This window comes from Phodopus roborovskii, unplaced genomic scaffold (assembly GCF_943737965.1).
Source record: "Phodopus roborovskii unplaced genomic scaffold, PHOROB, whole genome shotgun sequence".
In the NCBI taxonomy this organism is placed as follows: domain Eukaryota; kingdom Metazoa; phylum Chordata; class Mammalia; order Rodentia; family Cricetidae; genus Phodopus; species Phodopus roborovskii.
The window spans coordinates 14,377,501-14,397,891 of NW_026126547.1; the positions used below are offsets into that span (position 1 = coordinate 14,377,501).

Consider the following 20,391-nt stretch of genomic DNA (forward strand, 5'->3'; position numbering starts at 1 on the left):
TGTTTGCTCTGTCTCTGCTGCTAACTGCCTTCCCAGCTATTGCTTCTCACCTGTGGTACCATCTCATCTTACTGCATGACCCACACTAAGGCGCATGCTCCCCCACCCCCTTGTTAGAGCAGCCTGTCAAAATGCCAAGAGAAGGTCCAGCAGTTTGGGTCTCCATCCAATTTCTTCCTTCTCCCATCTCCTCAGACAGTCCTTAAAGCCAAGAGCTACTCATTCTTGAGGGATTTGGAACTAGGGTCCAGGATAACCATTAATATGATTTATTTATAACAGTTTCATTTGGAAAATGTATTTTGATTTCTAAATTTTACAACTTGACCAAGTACAGAATTTGATATGATTTAGAAATCCTAATCCTAGATGTATACACAAAAGAATTTAAATGGTGTTTCAAGCAGATATTTCTACATAAATGTTCACACTGATCAAAAAGTAAAAATAAGAACTGTCAGTCAAATGCTGGGTATGGCTGTGCATGCCTTCAATCCCAGCACTTGGGAGGCAGAGGCAGGTGGATCTCTGAGTTCAAGGCCAGCCTGGTCTACAGACCTAATTCCAAGACAGCAGGGATGTGACACAGAGAAGCCCTGTCTTGAAAAAACAAAACAAAACATCCCTCAAAAAGCCACAAAAGAAAAGAAAAGGGAAAGCAAAAAGATAAAGAAAAAAGAAGGCAGAGGGGGAAGAAGAAATGATGGAAAGAGATGGGAACCAAGAACTAGAAAACCTGAAAAATCTATGCTCCAGCTCTAGTTCTGCCTTTACTAATAAGGCTATCTTCTAATTTTGTTTCTTGTGTGTGTGTGCAAGTGTGTGTGTGTGCGTGTGTGTACATGCATGCACACACACACACACACAAGCATGCGTGCACACATGTATACACACTGATGCCTGTTGTGTTGAGCATGTACAGATCAACAGGACAACTGTATGGAATCAGTTCTGGGGATCCGATGCAGGCAGGCTCTCTCCTCTCTCTCTCTCTCTCTCTCTCTCTCTCTCTCTCTCTCTCTCTCTCTCTCTCTCACACACACACACACACACACACACACACACTACACACACACACATACACACACTACACACACACTCAGGTTGTCAGGCTTATTCAGCAAGAATTTTACCCACTGAGCTACCTTGCTAGCGTCAAGGTCATCTGAAGTGCATCATTTCCCCTATATGAGCCTGAGTTTCAACATGTGAATTATAAGCTGTGTTCATTTTTAAAGTTGAGGTTCAGAAAGCACACTGACATCACTAACATACCAGGGAAGAGGTACTGTTAAAATGAATGCAAGTTGGAATGTACTAGAACCCCAAGAGGAAAAAAAAAAAAAAAAAAAAAAAAAAAGAAAAGAAAGACAAAAGACAATTTGGTGCTTTTGCTTTCTAGCATACTATCCTGTGTTTAATATACTAACTAGTTTTTAATCTTAACATGTTCTTTGTGCTGGAAGACCTGTTACAGTCTAAGGTGATTTTTAGAACTTATCAAGTTGGGCCAGTTTTCGCTGAATCTGCAGCAGAGACCTAGCAGGATAAAATTCTGTCTTGTGAATAAGGGACATGATAATCCCCAAAGGGATACTGGAATCAATCTGTAGTCTATAACCTTCAGCTAGAGAAGGCCATTCCAAGATCCACTGGAGACACAGGTGTTGGGAGGGAGAACGTGAGTTTCTTTTGGTTAGAACCCTCAATAAATCAGTCCCATGTGTGAAAAAGAAAAAAGAAATTCTAGCTTCCTCCCTACTGTTGTATGGCTCCTTGTATCAGCTCCATATAGTAACATACACTTTATTCAGGACAGTCAACACAGGCAATCTTTTTTCCCTCGTCAGCACAACATAAGCAAAGCAGAAAGTCATCAGTCACCTTAAAATAGTTGAGCAAATAATTCAAAATTATTAGAGAAGTTATACTATCACATATTTATATTTTTATGGCTAATATATTTAGAGTCCTTTTAGAAACCAAAGAAAAATATAAATTTATATTTACATTTATGTAAGTGTAAATGTAAAGCTATATATTAGGTTATAGATGTGTACCTACTCCACACAACTGTATGTCCAGAAGGCAAGACACACATGACACACACATGACTCGTTGTTGATAATCAGGGTCTGCCTACTCTGGTGTGGTGAGAAGGGCCATGACAGGACTCTGGTGGTCTGGATTCTGTTCATGGCTTGTGCTTGGTGATCCGTGTGACCCCGAGCACCTGCTACATCTGTTCCCTCATCAGCACCAGACTTGTCAGCAATTGCTTCCCCCAAAGGTTTTTAGTTTTACATTTTAAAATAGAACTTTTCTCCCAGTTCTTCTAAAGAGCCCATTATTCACGTGAAGTAAACCTGAGTTCACTGTCCTGTAATGAAGTGAGTTCCATTACTGTATGGGCAGAATCTGAGGTGCTTCAGAAGCAGCTTGGGAGTTCAACTTCCCAAGTGTGAAGCTCACTGGTGTAAATAGGCCCAGGGTCCCTATTTGACCAATTTCTGATGTCACTAAGCCATACATTTTCAATTATCCCATACTAAAAAAAAGTTTTATTTTTGACTGTAGTGTAAGAAAGCAGACAAGAGGGCTCAGGAGGGCTTCCCAATGCTAAATCCCGATGTTTTACAACAATCACAAAACTAAACCAGCTAATTGGAACAGATTTTTAATTCTCATTCTTGGTAGGGGTTCATACCATAACTTGCCTTTAATTTGGCGTGAAGGGTTTGAACTTAGTTCTCAATTGTTATCATTTTGTATGAGTATCACTTTAAAGAAACACATGTGGGGAGTTCTTTCCCAATGGCTTATTGTGCTCTTAGATCTATACAATCTCCATTGGTAATCAGCATTAAATGCCACTCTGCCTTCTGCTTAGGAGCTAACTTGCTGCACTTACCCATCTTTACAAACCTTGCTATATACTTTAATCCTTTCAAATGCAGTTATGACTGAAAGTATTACAGACTTTTAAAAACTCGTTCTCTTAAAAAAAAAAAAAAAAAAAACTGTGGAGCATCAGTAACCAGATAGTATTCTCAAATTTCAGTGATCTAGTCCACGGAGCCATCCCTGTGCACGGCACTCTGCTTCACGCAGTACATGGCTTTAGCTGGCCAAATCTTTTTTCCCCCAATGAATCAGTAGAACAGTAAAGATCTTACTTTTTTTTTTTTTTTTTTTAAAGCAGTGGCATATCAATGAGGCACAGATGTGTATTCCAACTCTGCATGGATGAGCACACTGTTCAATAGTGCTGGCTCACACGGTATCAGGACGAGTTATCACTTCCCATGAAGGCACTCTTATCACCAGGACCCAGAGAGGTGGCTGCAAATCGCAGCCTTTTTATTTTCAAGGCAGTTTTGCTGAACATTCAGGCTTCAAAGATTCACACTTCCAAAACTCTATAAGAGTTTGTGAACGCTCAATTTGCCAAAACTGTTTACAGTGTAATTGGGCACCGTACCTGTGTCCATGAGATAGCGGAGGCGCTTCTCCACCAGCGCGGCACGGGTGTCAATTTGCTTTTGCTCATTCTCTAGTGCTGCCAATTCTCCTACAACATACTGACTGGTGTCTTTGAACCCTTTCTGTTAACGAGAACAAACAGGAAGGAGGAAAAAAAAATCACTTGTAAGTTGCATTTTTTCTTTCTACAAACACTTAGTAAAGCACTTACCTAGAGAAGTGAACACACACTTAGAATCAACCCAGTACCAAACCGCACTCCTTGCCTGTGATTTAGGGATCTTTCATTCGCATCAAGTATAACGAACTGTTGCAAAGACTGAACAGTCCAGCTGGTTCCTGTTACATTTACAAATTTACACTCAGATTTGCCATAAAAAGTTAACAATGCATGAGACTAAGTCAGTGATTTAGGTATGAACAAGATGGAGACTTCTTTAGTGACTCTTAGAACGAATCTTTCATTAGAAAGTGTGATATACCGAAGGAGGATTTTACTATGAAGTTGACCCTTAAATTATCTAGAGAAAAAAAAAAATCAGATTTCTTCAGTAGAAACAAACAAAAATTAAAAAGATAGTGTTTTTGCTCGTGGGGTTTATATCATTTAAAATACTAAAAAAAATATAAAAAAATAAAGACAACTATGGTGAGGCATGCCTGCAATCCCAGCACTCAGGAGGTGGAGAGACAGACAAACTGCTTATGTGTTCAAGGCCAGCCTCATCTATGTAAGTTCAAGCCTAGCCAGGGCTACTCAGCGAGGCCCTGTCTCAAAAATCAGAAATAAAGTTTGTAATATCTCCATATTTCTTCCAGATAGATCCTGTACATCACTGAGTTGAAATGTTTCTACCTTTAGGGCTACGACCTTATAAGCTTTATTTAAAATAGTTTTATATAATGAAGTACCAATATAACTTTGAATTTTAATTTTCATATATGTACGTATGGTATTGTCACAGTAAATAAATGAAAAGCTCTCCTTGTCACTCTTGTACCCTTTGACATCTCTAGATATCAAATGATGACTTTGTGTTACTCATCACCACCACTATCGTCAATATGCAGAGCATTATTCATTCAGAGACAGAAGCGATAAAGTCTCCATCAAATGCTTTCCCAGCCCAAGAAGGAGAGACTGCTAAGAAGCTAGTTCTCTTTAAACAAGAAGCACAATCAAGACACTAACTACTATTATAAATCCTCAGTCAACAAATATATTCAATTATACTTACAACTTACACATTTTCTGAACTATTTAAAGACTGCATTCATTTGTGAAGTCCATTTATAACTTTTACAGTGAATAAGTTGAAAGTTAAAATGTTTTAAAAAGTCATAAATCTGATAGTCTTGTAGTCACTGAATACAATGTCACTATATTGTTTAAAGATGCATACAAAATGGATAGTCTTCTATTTCAGTGTGTGCTACTGGTAAGTATAAAACTAAGAATAACCTGTTAGATGCTTCTCACCTACCTACTGGACATCACATTTTCTAAAGGGGCTTTTTCTGTCTGCAGTCCCATCCAAAAGGATAAAACAAACATTGTAGTTTGCAGACAGTACACACATAAAAGCAGAGATTGTAGACTTTACTGCATAGTACAAATTTCATAATCAGATCTGTTAGTCCTGCAGTGCTGTGGGCCAATGGCTGGAATTCTTTAGTGTGAGTGCGCACCACACATGCAAATATTCTCTAGCTCACTAAGCTATGCCAAATGCTTTCTCAACATACACCAGTGTTTTTTTTTTTTTTTTTTTTTTTTTTTTGTTGTTGTTTTGTTTTGTTTTGGTTTTTCTGGGTCTCCTAAAGGTAAAAAGCATAAAACGGGTCACCTTTAGAGTCTCAAAATGTGCTGATAACTTTGAGTTGCACTTAAATGATTTTAAAATCCCCCCAAACATGATTTCTAACAGTGAAAAATATTCAAACTGTAGATAATACAAAAGTAACACTACTAAAGACAGCTGTGTTTCTTTCTAGACAAAAATTCAAGTTAAAACTTGTTCTCCTTGCTCTGTCCCACAGCTGTCCATCAAAAGCAGCTTTCTCCCTGCGGTCTATCAAATATTTCCCTCACAAATCAATTTTACACATGATCAGCCCATACCCCTACTGAGCTGAACCTCCCCGTTAATTAAGTGAAGAAATTACCATATATATTATATTAATGCAAACATCATTCAGCTAGTAATTCACGGCTGATCTGGATAATGGAAAGGTTGAACACCCATTAACCCAAGCCAACAAAATGGGTTGGCTGAGAAATTCTAGCAGGTCTCATGTGACTTCTCCCTCTGACTGCAGCCCTGCGGTATCTGCTATTGTAATAATTAAAATCCTCCCGGTAGATCAATACTGGAATCTCTTTATGGGAAGTGCCCTGATGGAAATGTCTCAAGGAAGCTGGGGCTGTGGAACTCTGAAAAATTCATTTTTTTTTTATCTGACAATTATCACCACACTGCAGACTAATTCAGCAGCGTACCCCTCTCGCACTGCTTTGAATGCACTGGAGATTGACATCTTAAAAAACCTAACATCTCATTTTAACAAATAAAGGCACTATTTCCACATACAGTTTGGAATTATCAGCAATCATGAAACCACACAAAAATTAATATACATTAAGTACTTCATCTTCTGATGGCTTCCTCTGAGTTTCAGTTATCGCTGCCTTCTCCTCATTTCCTCTCTTTGTATCTTCCTGCATTGATCTCTGTCTTTTCATCTCTTAAAAAAAGGGGAGAGGCATGTAAAATTATTATAAAGCTTGATATTTATATATTGAAATGTGGCTTTACATGATCAGCATTTCTGTATTTAATACATATACACCTACAGTTAAACACTGTCACATTATGAGACAATTCTAAAAGCATTCCTACCTGGTCTGTTCTCAACATACTGACTGAAAGACTGGAGTTGAGTTTTTCTGACTGTAGAATCCTTGTTGAACACAACAGGATTTCTGAAACGTTCTGTTGCTTTTTGTAATCGCTCAGTTCGAAGATCTTCCACACCATTCTAAAAGCAAAAGAATAGACAGCACAATAGTTCAGAATATGGAATTACATGCAAGGGAGGTAATTTTTATCAATTTGAGGCTGACTTTTCGAAGCTATCTGGCAGCATTTTCAAGCACTATAAATAGCTCAATAGCAGGGTCTATGGCTAGTCAGCAAAAACTTTGAGACACATGGTTTAAATGCTTGACGACTTTGATGTGTCAGACACTATGAGCCCTTGCGTCTTCTGCTGGTGATAAGCATCATTAGAAGCCATGTTAACTCCTCTGCCCCATCTGTTTGTAGTCCTACAGACTTGTATGACAAGAAGAAGTAGTTTCCAATTTTATGCCCATTCTGATAAACCATTAATGCTGGGTAAGAGCTAAAAGGTAGGATTATAACACTACCCCACTAAACTGAATTTCATCAGCTATAACTTCCCAAAGCCCGATTTGTAAGTAAGCCCTTTACAGCCAAGGAAACTACAATTATCTTTTCTGGAGCTTCCTATGTTAATACTGGTAACAAATTCAAATGGTTCTATCAACAAGAAATATCCCAGAAGACTGAACCACTGCAGTGTGTGGAAGCTGCAGATACCGAGGTGCTGTGTACCAAACAAATATTTCATTTTATACCTAATCTTTTATTATTTTTATTAAGTGTTTTGAAAGTAAATAGGGAGAGGCTAAGATGCATGACTAATAGCTGAGCCTGCTGAATGCTGAAACTGGTTATCAAAAGCTACCAAGACTTTGCCCTTCCTCTGCATTGAGACAATCAGTAATGAGGGAGCCCTCCAATGGCCTATTCTCTAGCCTCAAGGAGGCCTGGGATACAGAATCCTCCAGGGAAGGTAACAGTTTATCCTTTTCCACAAACACAGAATGCCTCATTTATAAATGTGTAAACTGCATTTTATTAAAAAAATAAAAACCCAAATCAATGCTGAAAGCTGCAGGGGAGCAGATGGACGCTGTATGTTCTTTCTAAAACCATTTTCAAAACCTCAACTAAAAAGAGTCACACAAATGCAATCTGTCTAAAGTCGATGTTTTGTTAGAATAACTTTAGAAATTACTACAAAAGAGCTTTTTGGAAAACAAAATCAGTTTTATATGTGTAGATGACTAACTTATGAAAATGAAACTGCTTAATTTTTTAAAAAGTTGTCTGATGTATTTATCATGATCAACCTTAGAATATCTTTACTACATAATTAGGATACAAATATTTTTGGCTTTAATTTCTTAAAGTATGATTTTTTTTACTGTTATTTTAATGATCACTCAATAGTCTAAAACTCGAGTCTTTACTAAGATAAACAAACATGACTAATATTTTTAGGGCTGGCAACATACTAAAATATCAATATGATTAGCTAGCAAATCCCATCTTAAGAAACCTTTTTATGACTAGGAACTTCTGCCACTTTACAAATGTATTCCTCTAAACCCACTAATTCAGTTAGCCTTTTCAATCCATTGTATTATTCTTAGGCAAGCTTCATTCTGCATTAAATCCAGAGCAGAAAGCTAAATTGAACGCGGAAAAAAAAAAAAAAAAAAAAAAAAAAAAAAAGACAGCAGACCCAATCCAGGCTTCCTTTTATTCAGAGATAGAGACGAAGTCTTCTGCCTTCACCACACACTTTCATGACCAATTACAGACGCCCATACAGGGAGCAATGAGAGCCATTGTTTTGGGGCTTCAAAGCGGCTCTGTCAGGGGGAGGAAACCCTTTCAGTCAGCATGGCAATCCCCACAGTCCGCAGGTGGGTGAAAGTTACACAGGACTGCGGTCCCAAAGCTTGGAGAAATGTTAATGGCAGAATGTGGGGAAAAGAGGTAGGGTGCTTGGGTGGGGACAATATAGAGCCTGTAATAACAATAATGACATGCACACAATGCCACTTGGTCTAAACGTTACAGTAGATAAGAGTCATCATGATGGCACAAATTTCATACAAACAACTGCTTTAAATGCTATATTCAATCACGCTACCATCTTCAGGTATGACAGATTTTTAGAAATAACACTAATTGCTCATTTGCATGGGTAAAAGGTTTAGACAGAAAACCACGCTAGAATTCTCTTGGCAATATTCCTCTTAGCAAAATCAGACAGAGTTCAAGAAGAGTTTCTGGATGCCCTTGAATTGCTTGAGGCAGATGAAACAGCAGTTTCTCTGGGATGAAGCTACTGAGGCAGCTTTTAAGTTAGTAAGATTTACCTTTACTCCTTGTTCTGAGGTATCCATTGCAGCTTTCTGGGTAGCACTGGAGAGCGAGTTTGCCACCTGTGGCTGGGATTCTAAGAGCTTCTTCAGCTTCAAGTCCACCAACTTACTATTTTGTTCTGTTAAACATGCAAATGCGATGAATGACAGATAAGAGGGCTGAGATGCACAGGCTGCCAATTTTAAGTGACATCACAAGAATATTATTAAATTTCAAAAGACACTGGGGTTGAGACAACACATCAGACTGGACACATGGAGAGCTCTTTTGCTAAATATACACCTCAGAGTTAATCCCTTAAAAATAATGATCAACATGTCTAAAGATAATGAAGTTATGTTATAGGTAATATTCATTATGATTACCTGAAAAACAGAAATATGTCATACACATATACATAACTATATACATTATACACAATAAAACAACAAACTATATATTAAAGAGATGCTTTTTGTTTATTATTGTTATTGTTGTTATTTTGAGATTGCATCTGCGCCTATATTCCTGGCTAGCTTGGAACTCACTTTGTAGAAAAGGCTGAGCCTAAACTTGCAGGTTCCTGCCACTAACAAACCCTGACACTTGAATTTATATTATTTTAGCATTTCAATTTACACATGCAATATCATCTTCATGTTATTAATATGATCTTGGTAACATACACCCTGTCAGATCCAGAATTTTTAAAAAAATGTATGATATATATATATATATATATATATATACTCAGCATCAAAATAGTGTATGTTTGCAAATACTTTCTACTTAAACAGCAGAAATACAATAAAGATGATCATGATTTAAAATGTATTAAATATGGATAGAAATAGAAAGCAACCAAACTGTGGATATAACTTTTCAAAGGAACAGTTATAAATTATTTTACCAAGGGCATTATTCTCTAATACTAAAGTGGTTCAGAAGTTGAAACAAATATTTCTACTTAAAATTCACACAGTGATTTTTTTGATAAAATGGTTATAAAAGACATGCCAACTTTTGGAGAATGGTATTTTCCACAAAGATTAATAACTTTTCTAATTATAATATTCTTAATAAATGTTATTGTCATTACTTCTTTTTTAAACAATATCTGATGAACTATGGTCAAACCAAGATAAAGATTAAACAATTTATTATTAAAACATTATGACTTTTATATACATATAAAGAAAGGAATTTTGGAGAAAATAAAGCAGGATAAAAATTATGCTATTTTCTGTGTGCTCCCAGACTCCAGTTTGTATTCCTATTTTTTATTATCATAACCACAGCTATGAACTGCAAAGCCTGTGTCTGCACATGCCTATGCTATGGCATGCTGAAGAGCTGTATTGGTTGTGAGGAAAGTAGGATTATGCTGTGATCCTAGCAGCTGGGAGGCTGAAGCAGGCAGATTATCAGTGCCATGGTAGACTAGGCTAACACAGGGAGTTCCAGACCAGTCTGAGCTACTGTGAAAGTCTATTTCAAATAAAACAAAAAATCCCTAATAACGCCAAATAGGAGATGGAGAAATGCTTTCCTTATGTCAGTGCCGGGGTCACAGAACACAGTCTCCTCCCTCACCTGGCTTTTCACCTGGGTGCTGGAGAGCTGAGCTTTAGAGCCTCATGCTTGCATCACAAGCACTTTCCTGACTAAACCATCTCATCTCCTAGAGAATTGTTCCCCCAAGTGTAAGAGTCAAGCCTGCCAGAATTAAAATTAATCAGATTTTTAAAATATCCCACAAAAAGTTATAATAGCTAATTTTTACACATTACCTAAGACATGGCTAATTTCCTCTCTTTCCAATCTACTTTAAAAGGACATTCATATTGCTTATTTTATTAATTTTATAATTCCATAATTAGAAGTCAATCTTCAAGTCCTCAGCAGTAAAAGAATATTGAGAATTCTCTTCTTTTCTCCTCTCTCCCCTCTCTCTCTTCCACTGCTCAGTAGACAGAAAAAAAAAATCCCACATTTTTCTTAAAGGAAAACTGAAGATAAATTCTACCACTTTTATGAAAGAAGCTAGAGAGAATGCTCAGCATTTAAGAGCACTGGCTTCTTTTACAGAAAACCCAGGTTCGATTCCCAGAACCCACGTGGAGACATAAAATTGGATGTAATTCTAGTTCCAGGGGATGCAATGCCTCCTTCTGACCTCCAAAAGCACTAGGCACACAGTGTGATACACAGACACACCTGTAAGAAAAGCACCCATACACATAAAAAAAGATAAAAATCAAAAAGGGTTATTAAAAAAAAAGAGCTTGAAAGGTAGTTTTCATTTTTAGCTAAGCATATGAAAATGGTTTCCTTGAACTATTTTAAGTACACTGGCTGCTACCCTGAAATAGTATATCTTAATACTGAGTCATGAGGGGTACTGACAAAGGCCCTGTCTTTTCAAGTGCTCCCTGTGGTTAAGACGACCGTGGCTGGTTGTTTCCTGGAGAAGTAACAAAGGGTCAGCCTGCAAGGACATAGCAAAGGTGGAGAAGGGCCCTGCTGTCATCCCATTGGCTCTGAGCAGGGCAGGGCACTTATTAGAGACTCGAACCCTTATCTTTATGTTCAAAGAGAATGCCAGCGTTTTTACTACTATAAGAATTCAACTGGAGAAACATTTCTGGAGCCACTCAGGAAGATAGAACTTTGGATTGCTAACTGCGGCTACTTCTGAAGGCAAGGTATACAGAACACATACAAATGATAAAGAAAGCATCTTTATATTTCAAAGGAGAATAAAGATGAATTGCAGTGTGACTGACTTGCTTGAAGATGTGACATTAATCTAATGCCATCCATACAAGGAGTTTTCAAAATGTCCTACTGCCATCAATTGTTCAGCCTATGTAAAACAGTAATAATATTTAAAGGAAGCAAGGAATATGCAAAATAATACAATTAAGACTATTTATTTTGAGGGAAAAATTTTACAACAAAGCCCAGGTTGGCCTCAAACTTGCTATGTAGTTCAGGCTGGCCTGGAGCCCACTCACTACCCTTCTGCCTTAGCCTCATGTACCAACACACCTCGTACTATCAAATTAAGTGAGTCTGATCTATGAGTTTAGAGTTAGGTCTGAACTACTCCACATGTGCAGGGAGGAAACCACTTCTTGACACCTATCAACTGAAACTTAGAGTGATTATTAGTAATGAAAGAACCTATGTCAAAATTGACTGTACCAATGTTAAGCTATTTGAACATTCAACTGATAACAAAATAACATAAAAATTAATGGAAAATGGATTTGACTAAATGATTAATGAGGGCATAAAATGCAAAGAGACTAAAAAAATAAGTTATTGTTGATGAGATATAAAAATATAAAGTTTGCCATGCAATAGGACACAAAACATTTAGAATTTGAAATTACCGGGAGTATCAAGGTCACTTTCTATATTAGTAAGTTCATCTCCACCTCCTACAACAAAGCCTTCAGGAATGTCCTCGTTAGTATCTATCTCAGTGTTATCATTTTCATCTGTAAGAACATGCAGCAATAATGTTAGTATATCATTTATATCTTGTACCCTTTGTCCTCAACCCTAAGGAAGAAAAACTAGTATTTCAATGACAGTTGCTCAAACTGAAGTATGACAAAGATAAGCAAGTTAAGAACTCAGTTTAAGTTGCTTTTCCACTGTTGGATTAACAGTTATATTTTACATTCTTATGTCAAAGCTGAATTATCACATCAAAGCAAACGCAGAAGTTTTGACAATTTGCCACCCACTGTCTCTGAATCACTGAACTCATTAAGACCTTGTTGTGTTTTACTGTATAATCTACTCATAATCTCTAATACAATAACATATGAAAATAAAGTTGATTTAGTGAAAAAATATCCAAAACTTTGAGTTTCATATAAACGCATAAGCACATTTGATTTTTGGCTTTCTAATTAGCCACCAAGGATGCTAATAATAGTTAACATTTAACACTTCCCATCCAGTTAGAAGAAGAAAACAACAAAGAAAAAGATGGGAAGTGCTTCCTCCTGGTGGGTAGGGAGCAGGCAAGGCATCACAGGTGTGGCTTTACTACCTAAGTACAGTCAGCTGAGAGCTCTTTTCTGACCAATGATGCCCAGCACAGCTATTCTGCTGGTTTCTGAAGGTGAACGAGAACACCTTCACTTCACAGTCCTCAAAATTTCTCCAAATCACTCTGTAGATTAGCAAATGAACTAGCAACTTCCAAATGCTAAAAAGGTAGTCAAACACTTTTCTTCAGTAGTCTGTGCCTGAGACATTAACTATTAATGATTTCAGGAGAGCTAGTTACACTTCACTGCTGTCAATGTCTCCATTGATTATTTCTAACCACAATTAATCTGGAGCTAAAGTACAAGATTTCAGCATTCATTCTTTTACTCCAATAACAAAACAAAACAAAACACAACCAAAACCAACCAAACAAACAAATACAAAACCAAAAGACACAAAACCCAAACAACATTAGTGATTCTCATCCTGGCCGTGTGTGTGTGTGTGTGTGTGTGTATGTGTGTGTGTGTGTGTGTGTGAGAGAGAGAGAGAGAGAGAGAGACGTATCAGATATCCTGCATATCAGATGTTTACATTATGATTCATGACAGTAGCATATTACAGTTATGAAGTAGCAAAGAAAATAATTTAGTGGTTGGGGGTCATCATAGCATGAGGAACTGTATTAAACGGTTGCAGAGCTAGGAAGGTTGAGAACCACTGGTCTACAGTGTTCTGTTATGTAACTTGTGAAACATTGTGCTAGATGCTGAGGAGCTAAGTTTTTTAAAGATATTTATTTTACTCAAACACAGGGAAGTGATTATAATACCATGTGGGATCAGAGTCACAGGGCAGAAAAGAAGATACAGAGCAAGTGCAAAGATAATGAGATCATTCTTTGCCACTGATACCAGACACTTTCTTGGAAGTGGGAGCTTTTAAGTTAGGTCAACTGAGTGGAGGGCACTGCAGGCATGAAAGCAGGAAGGGTAGGCTGTGTCCTGTTCAGAGCACTGCCAAGTCAGGTCTGGGTTGGGAACTGTTCCTACCTGAAGAAGCAGTATGGAGAGCCTAACTTAAAAGGGCTATACCAAGGTCTGAAACATGCTGGGGTATGGGAAGGAGTAAGAGGCGAGACAAGCACTTCAACTAACCTAAAACAATGATTTTGTTGTGGAAAGTGGTGAAGAGCAGAAATGAGGATAGATCTGGTGTTCGTAAGTTGCCAAGTCCTGTGTCATGTTAAACAGGTGCCATATGTGTTCTTTCCAGAAAAAAAAATGAAGCCCCCATTTACACTACCACTCACCAATAATCTAGATGGATTAATTCAGTATTGTTAGACTTACATAAAAAGATTACTGTTTGGGAAGACAAAATGAAAATTGATCTTCTACCAGCTCATCCTATGAATACTTTCCAGTCACTAACCAGTTTTGAAATGAACATTAAATTATTTTCAGCAGTTAATAGAGCACCAAGCCCAACCTGTGAGAATACATGCATTGTAACAGAACTCAAGTGCATGTTTAGATGTGTGTGTGCACATGCGTATATGCATTAAAAGATACTACATCTATGTCTATGTATCTACACACGTCAATCAATTTAGTCTTCATGGCTAACTATGGAAAATCTAGTAGGTGAGCATAAGCAAATGTAGAGATCCAGTACGTAAATGAAAGAGAGACAAGTATGCCCTGTGTTCTGTGTTACAGGGAAATGAGATATCAGCTATGTAATAGGATGTGAAGACAATGGCCCCTGACACTGCACAACCCCAGGAGCTACATAAACCTCTGACAGTGTGCACAACTATAGCACAGCAATACAGCTAATCTTACACTCTTCTTATAGGAGAATGGAAACCAGGGTATCTGGTGATAAAAGGATGGACTACAACGCCAAGAAAAGAATTCTAGGTGTCATTAAAAATATGTTCAGAAAAACAAGATTCAGAAAGAAGTTTCTCACTTACCCTCCCCCTTCTAAAAAACATATTCTCAACCAAGGTCTCCATAAAATTCAAAACTTTCAAAGCTCTATAGAGACCAAACAAAAGATAGGAAATGCAATACAAATATTATAGTCCTAATATGTGATGAAAATAAAAATCATTGAAAATCTTTAAGATTTTATTTTGGCTCAATGCATTTAGTGATTTATACTACCATGGGAACTAGATTCCTATGAGTCAGTGGGAACATTGACTGCTATGTAAGGTTTAGCAAACTACCAGATGGAGTCAGAATTCATCTTACCACTTTTGAGGGGCAGATAAAGCTATACCCATTCATTCAAATATAATACAAGTCTGCTTTGGGGCCAAATTGAGCAGCTGTGGTAGAGATCAGGTAGTCTGAAAGTGTAAATTATTTACTCTGGCCCACATTAAAAAGTTTGCTGAATTCTGGCTTAGACAAGTGGCTGGAGTTGCTAGACAGGCAGGTGCATATGTATGTATGTATGTACGTACATATGTGTTTCAGGAAGACTTTCGCTATACCTTTCCTAAAGGTCTCTCTCCAACTCACAGCCTTGATCATTACAGCTTATCCATGAAATCAGTGCAGGGTGCTGAGGTTGGGGAAGACAGTCTCACGCCTGCTCTTTATTAATACACACCAAGGCTCATCTAAGGACAGACAGTAGGTCTGCTCTACTTGCCTTAGCTTTTTGTTTTTCATCAGCCCTTGAACGTTTTTGTAGTAAGATTCACAAAATACCAAGTTATAGGATCATGGTATTCATCCATGAATTGCTAAAGATAATGTTCATATAGTCACCAGACTAGTACAGAACCATAAAAACAAGAATGGAAATAGGATCAGTTTGTTAAGTGAAAGAAGCCAGACAGGTACTGGCAAGTATGATTTCTCACCCTGACATTTTCATACAAAATGGAGATTAGCAGACGAACCCAGTAGGGGAAGACAGGATAAGGAGATGAACAGGTACAAGGGAAAATTCCACTGTGCCACTGAACAGCACTAACCTTAGCACCAACTCTTTTATTTACTTTGACTGTTAAATTATGTCAACTCCAGGTCTTTGCTTTTCTCCACTGTAGGAAGAACTTCAGTAATGGTCTACAATTCTTGATCTAGTCTAGACTTCATATACACTTGCAAATGGTTTTTTTTTTTTTTTTTTTTTTTTTTGTATTTCATCTGAGGAGAGGGCCTATAGCCTTTGACAAATTATTTTATTTATTCCATATGTGTGTGTCTGTGTGTGTTAGTAAGAATGACTGAACCTAGGGCCTGATTTGTGGTAGGCAAATACTTTACCACTGACTTAGATTTGAAGACTTTATCTTGGGTTATATCACAAAGACAGAACCAACTGCTTAGCCAGCCAGTATACTCTATGTCATTAACTACAACTTTATTCCTAGCCTCCTTGACATTGTCATCTTACAACAGTAACCTTTTAATTTAAGGAACCAATTAAAAGTCAAAGTAGTATGTTTTAGCTTACTTTGAAGAAACTTACTATTGAACTGGAGAGAGCTTTCTTTAGTTTCAGCTCTCAAGGTTTTATTCAAGTCCTTATTTGCCTAATCTTCAGGGTAATGATAGTCTAAGATAAACTAAGAACAAGAACATAATATATTTTGCTAAATAAGACGGTTTGAAATAAAAAGCTAATAGGCCTCTTGAAATATACTCCCAGAAAAAGTGTAGTTTCCAATTAAGAATGACCAAACTTAGTACTGAGAGGCAAAACTAAAATTATTTTTGTTTATATGGTCCTTGTCTCAACATTAAGCTTAGAGTAATTTGCAAATACTGAAGATGACCCTCTCAGAGTAAAGACAATAGAAATGACCTAAAGAAAACCAATAGGGAACACTATAACAATTCTTACATACTGGGCTATGAGTCTCATGTGGCTTAGGCTTGATGCTCTTAGCTTTATCTCCCAATGCTAGGGTTACAAGTATATACCATCACACCTGGCTAAAATGACTTCAATTTTTTTTTTATTTCATTTTATGTGTGGTCAGAAAGGGGGGTGGAAATGGCCATATCACGCACAGTGAAGGTCATAGGACAAGGTATAGAAATTGATTCTTTCCTTACACCATGTACATTGCAAGGCCTGAATTTAGGGCAGCAGGCATGGTGGAAAGTACTTTTATCAGCTGAGCCGTCTCACCAGCACAAAAATATCACTTAAAAGATCTCATTCAAAGGGCAAGTCCTGGAGCTAGAAGTGATGCTTCGTGGCAAAATGCACACTTAGTATGCACAAGACCTTAAGGGCAATCTCCAGCATAACCCAAGCAAAGTTTCCTGTGGAAAAGCTCACCACTAGCAAGTCCCACAGGCTAGACAGGAAGGACATGACTGGATTTCACCTACTCTTGCAACAGTGAGGTGTCAAGGGGTATGTCCTAAATCAAATTCTTGCTGGGTTTCTGCTAAAAAGTGTCATCACCTCTTCCTCCTCCCTTTATCCCCCTTCTCCTTTTTCTTACTTTTGATTTTGAAATAGGGTCTTGCTATACAGCCAAAGCCAGCCTCAAGCTTGAAGTTTCCCCTGCCTCAGCATCTTAAGTGCCAGGATTACAGGCTTGTGCCCCCACGTCCAAACTAAAGAATGATGCTTACATTAAAAATTAAGGAAATAAGTTGACCTGTAAATAGTAACAGTTCTCTTCTGATTTACTATACTTCCTTAAAAAAGTATCAATAGGCTAGAAAGTTTATGGTTTTGATGCAACATTTTAAAGTAAGAATAACAAGCCCTAAAAGGTCCACTGAAGATTTCTGGGTTCTCTGTAGCATATGCCACAAGATTCTTTAGCTCACCTCCAGATGCCTTTGACCTTTCTTTCAACTTTTCTGCAGTCATTTCGCCATAGCTGGGAAGTTCTGACACCTTCACTCCGCATCGAGCTTCTGCTATTAGCTGACGAGCCCTCTCTCTCAGCTGCCGACGTCTCTCTTCATCTTGCTGTTAAGATATATTGAACAGTTGCCAGCTCAGTAATTGACAGAAATGCAATTTCATTTTCAATCTGATCATCGTGATAGGCGCTGGTTACAGCATGGTGCTTGGCCCACATCATAAGCAGGATGCTCTGCATCAGCTGGATGTCACACCATTCTTAGGAGACACCTTAGCACCAGCTCTTAAAACACTTACAAATCACTGCATTAAAACGTCCATCACAAATTAAAATTAGAGAATGTTTTGCAATACACACTATTTTTAAAAGGCAGACATTATTAATAAAAGAACAGATTTAGAGAAGAAAGTTACCTTAATCAGAATAGAATTATAATTAACAATATTCTTTCAGGAATAATCTTTAACTTGCTATTTTCTAATAAAGGTGCTGAGTATTGTCTAAAGACACCTTGATACCTTGATAATATAAATACAGCTACATGATATAAGTCAAATATGGGAATGCTATTTTTTTCCATAGAGTAAAAGTGAAGATAGTAGATCAATTACAGTTCCAACTTAAAAAATGCCAACAATAACATAACAGTGTTATGAAATTCTTTTTCACTACATCTTTTCCTAGATGCACAATAAGACAAAAAAAAAAAAAAAAAAAAAAAAAAAACCAATAACACCTAATAAAGGTTTTGAATGTAAAACTACTATACCCTACAACAAATAGGCAGGATAGTTGCTGACTACTTAAAAAGCGGTTCTTAAGAATTGTAAGCAGGGGCTCAAGAGCTAGCTCAGCAGTTAAGAAAACTCTATGCTACTGTGAGGACCTGAGGTCTGATTTCAGCACCCCTGTAACAAGCTAGCTATGAGTTTCCCACACAACTGTAACTCTACCACCAGGGGGGCAATGAGACAGATGCATTGCTGGGGCTTGTTAGGTCCAGGTTCCAAGGTGGAGAATGATAGAATAAGATACCTGATGCCACATACAACACATAAACATTCAATGTTCATGTAAACACACACACATACACACACACACACACACACACACACACACACACACACACAGAGATAATTGCCAATACAATGGAAAATTGCTTTATAAGCTTGAAAGTTCTTAAAATAAGGAGAAATCTACAATAATCTGACTCCAATATATTTGTAGGGCTCTTTTCTCTAACATTTCCTAACTTCCATAAAACAGCTGTCCATATCAAATTATTTATACACACACACACACACACACACACACCCCTGTGGTTTGAATATACCCTTACTTCTTCTGGACCATAGTTCTCTCATATTATTTAATTTCAAGATCCACCTTCCATCCACTAAGCCTCCTCTGATGTCCCACTCCACCGGTGGAATAAAGTGCTTCTTCCTCTGTCACTGTACTGTCCTGTATATGTGAGTGGTCACTATTACACTCATAGAATCTAGAGCCAATTGGGAGATGGCCTCTGGGCATTCCCATGAGAGGTCATTTGGAGCGCCTTAGTTGGAGTTAGAAGAGCGACACTGCAGATGGTACCATTTGTTTCCTGGTTACACCCTGGACTACTGAAGAGAAGAAAGGCAATTGCATATCATGCCTTCTTCCATTATTCTCTTCTGCATTAAGGCTGTAACGTGACCAGCTACTGTAGGCTCCTGTTGCCTGGGTTCCCCACCATGATGAACTATATTTAAACTATGAACTGAAATAAATTCTTTCTCCTTTGAGTTGCTTTTGTCAGAATATTTTATGTTGCAACAGGAAAAAACAAATAAGCAAACTTAAGATACACATGTAAATATTTTTAACTTAGGAACAGTATTTTTGGCGTGGGGGCAGACAAAAGGCACCACAGCTTTTGCATGGTAGCTGCAGAATGAGTGGAATCTGGAACTGACAGGGATTGCTGTGGTCTGGGTATGGCAAATGTTGCATGCGAGAATAGGAGGTAAGAAAGAACAACAGAGTCATACAGATAAGAAAGCCTACTGAGGGAAAAACACTCCAAGGAGCAGGGACCACTGAAGGTGGCTTGGTGTGTTGGCTTTTTATTTGTTTGTTTTTATAGACTTATTTTTGTAAGTTTAGGAGAATTAAAGATTAATCTAGCAATAATGTGCAATATAAATTAACACAGAAGAACCAGAAAGACATGAATTGTAGGTTTATGAACAGCCCAATCAAGTTATAGCAGCATTCAGGAAGAGGAAGTGCTGAAGGAGAGGAAAAGAGAAATGCAAGAAACATATTTGAGACACAACTAACTTTTGTACCAATTTTTGGTTAGAGATGAGGATTCACAAATTTAAAATTGAATAGGTACTAAAACTATGGGCTTATAATAAAACCAGAAAACTAAAAGAAATCACAAGGAGCCAATGTTAGGGGTAACACAGAGTGGGTTTGATGAGGTGATAAGACATCTGAGTAAAGGTTTTAGTAGTGAGTCTGATGCTATGGAGAGATATAAAGCCAGGGCTACAAGTTGATGGGTGTACATGGAAACCTAAGAGAAATGAGGAGGTCACCAACTAAAACTGGAGAATATCTGTATTTATGTAAGGGGAAGGGCAGCAGAAGAAGACAACAACAAGAACACCAATATATCATGAACAACAAAGCAGAAGAGGCTTTCAAGCAAAGAAGCAAAGCTGGGTGTGGTGGTATATACTTTTAAACCCAGCACTTGAGAGGCAGAGGCAAGCAGATCTCTGTGAGTTCAAGGCCAGCCTC

General features: G+C 37.6%; 1 protein-coding gene across 9 annotated transcripts in view; it reads right to left on the reverse strand.

Annotated features, from left to right (window-relative positions):
* Ehbp1 (EH domain binding protein 1) overlaps nt 1–20,391 on the reverse strand; it is a 272,080-nt gene that overhangs the window by 36,930 nt on the left and 214,759 nt on the right. For 4 of the 9 annotated variants that reach the window (XM_051200631.1, XM_051200629.1, XM_051200628.1 and 1 more), the window contains 6 exons: nt 17,558–17,702; nt 12,125–12,232; nt 8,741–8,865; nt 6,384–6,522; nt 6,122–6,228; nt 3,482–3,605 (listed from right to left, as the gene is read on the reverse strand). In XM_051200631.1, coding sequence (XP_051056588.1) covers nt 3,482–3,605; nt 6,122–6,228; nt 6,384–6,522; nt 8,741–8,865; nt 12,125–12,232; nt 17,558–17,702 — 748 coding nt within the window. The remainder of the gene's footprint in view (nt 1–3,481; nt 3,606–6,121; nt 6,229–6,383; nt 6,523–8,740; nt 8,866–12,124; nt 12,233–17,557; nt 17,703–20,391) is intronic. The other 5 variants (XM_051200633.1, XM_051200627.1, XM_051200632.1 and 2 more) reach the window with 3 other exon arrangements.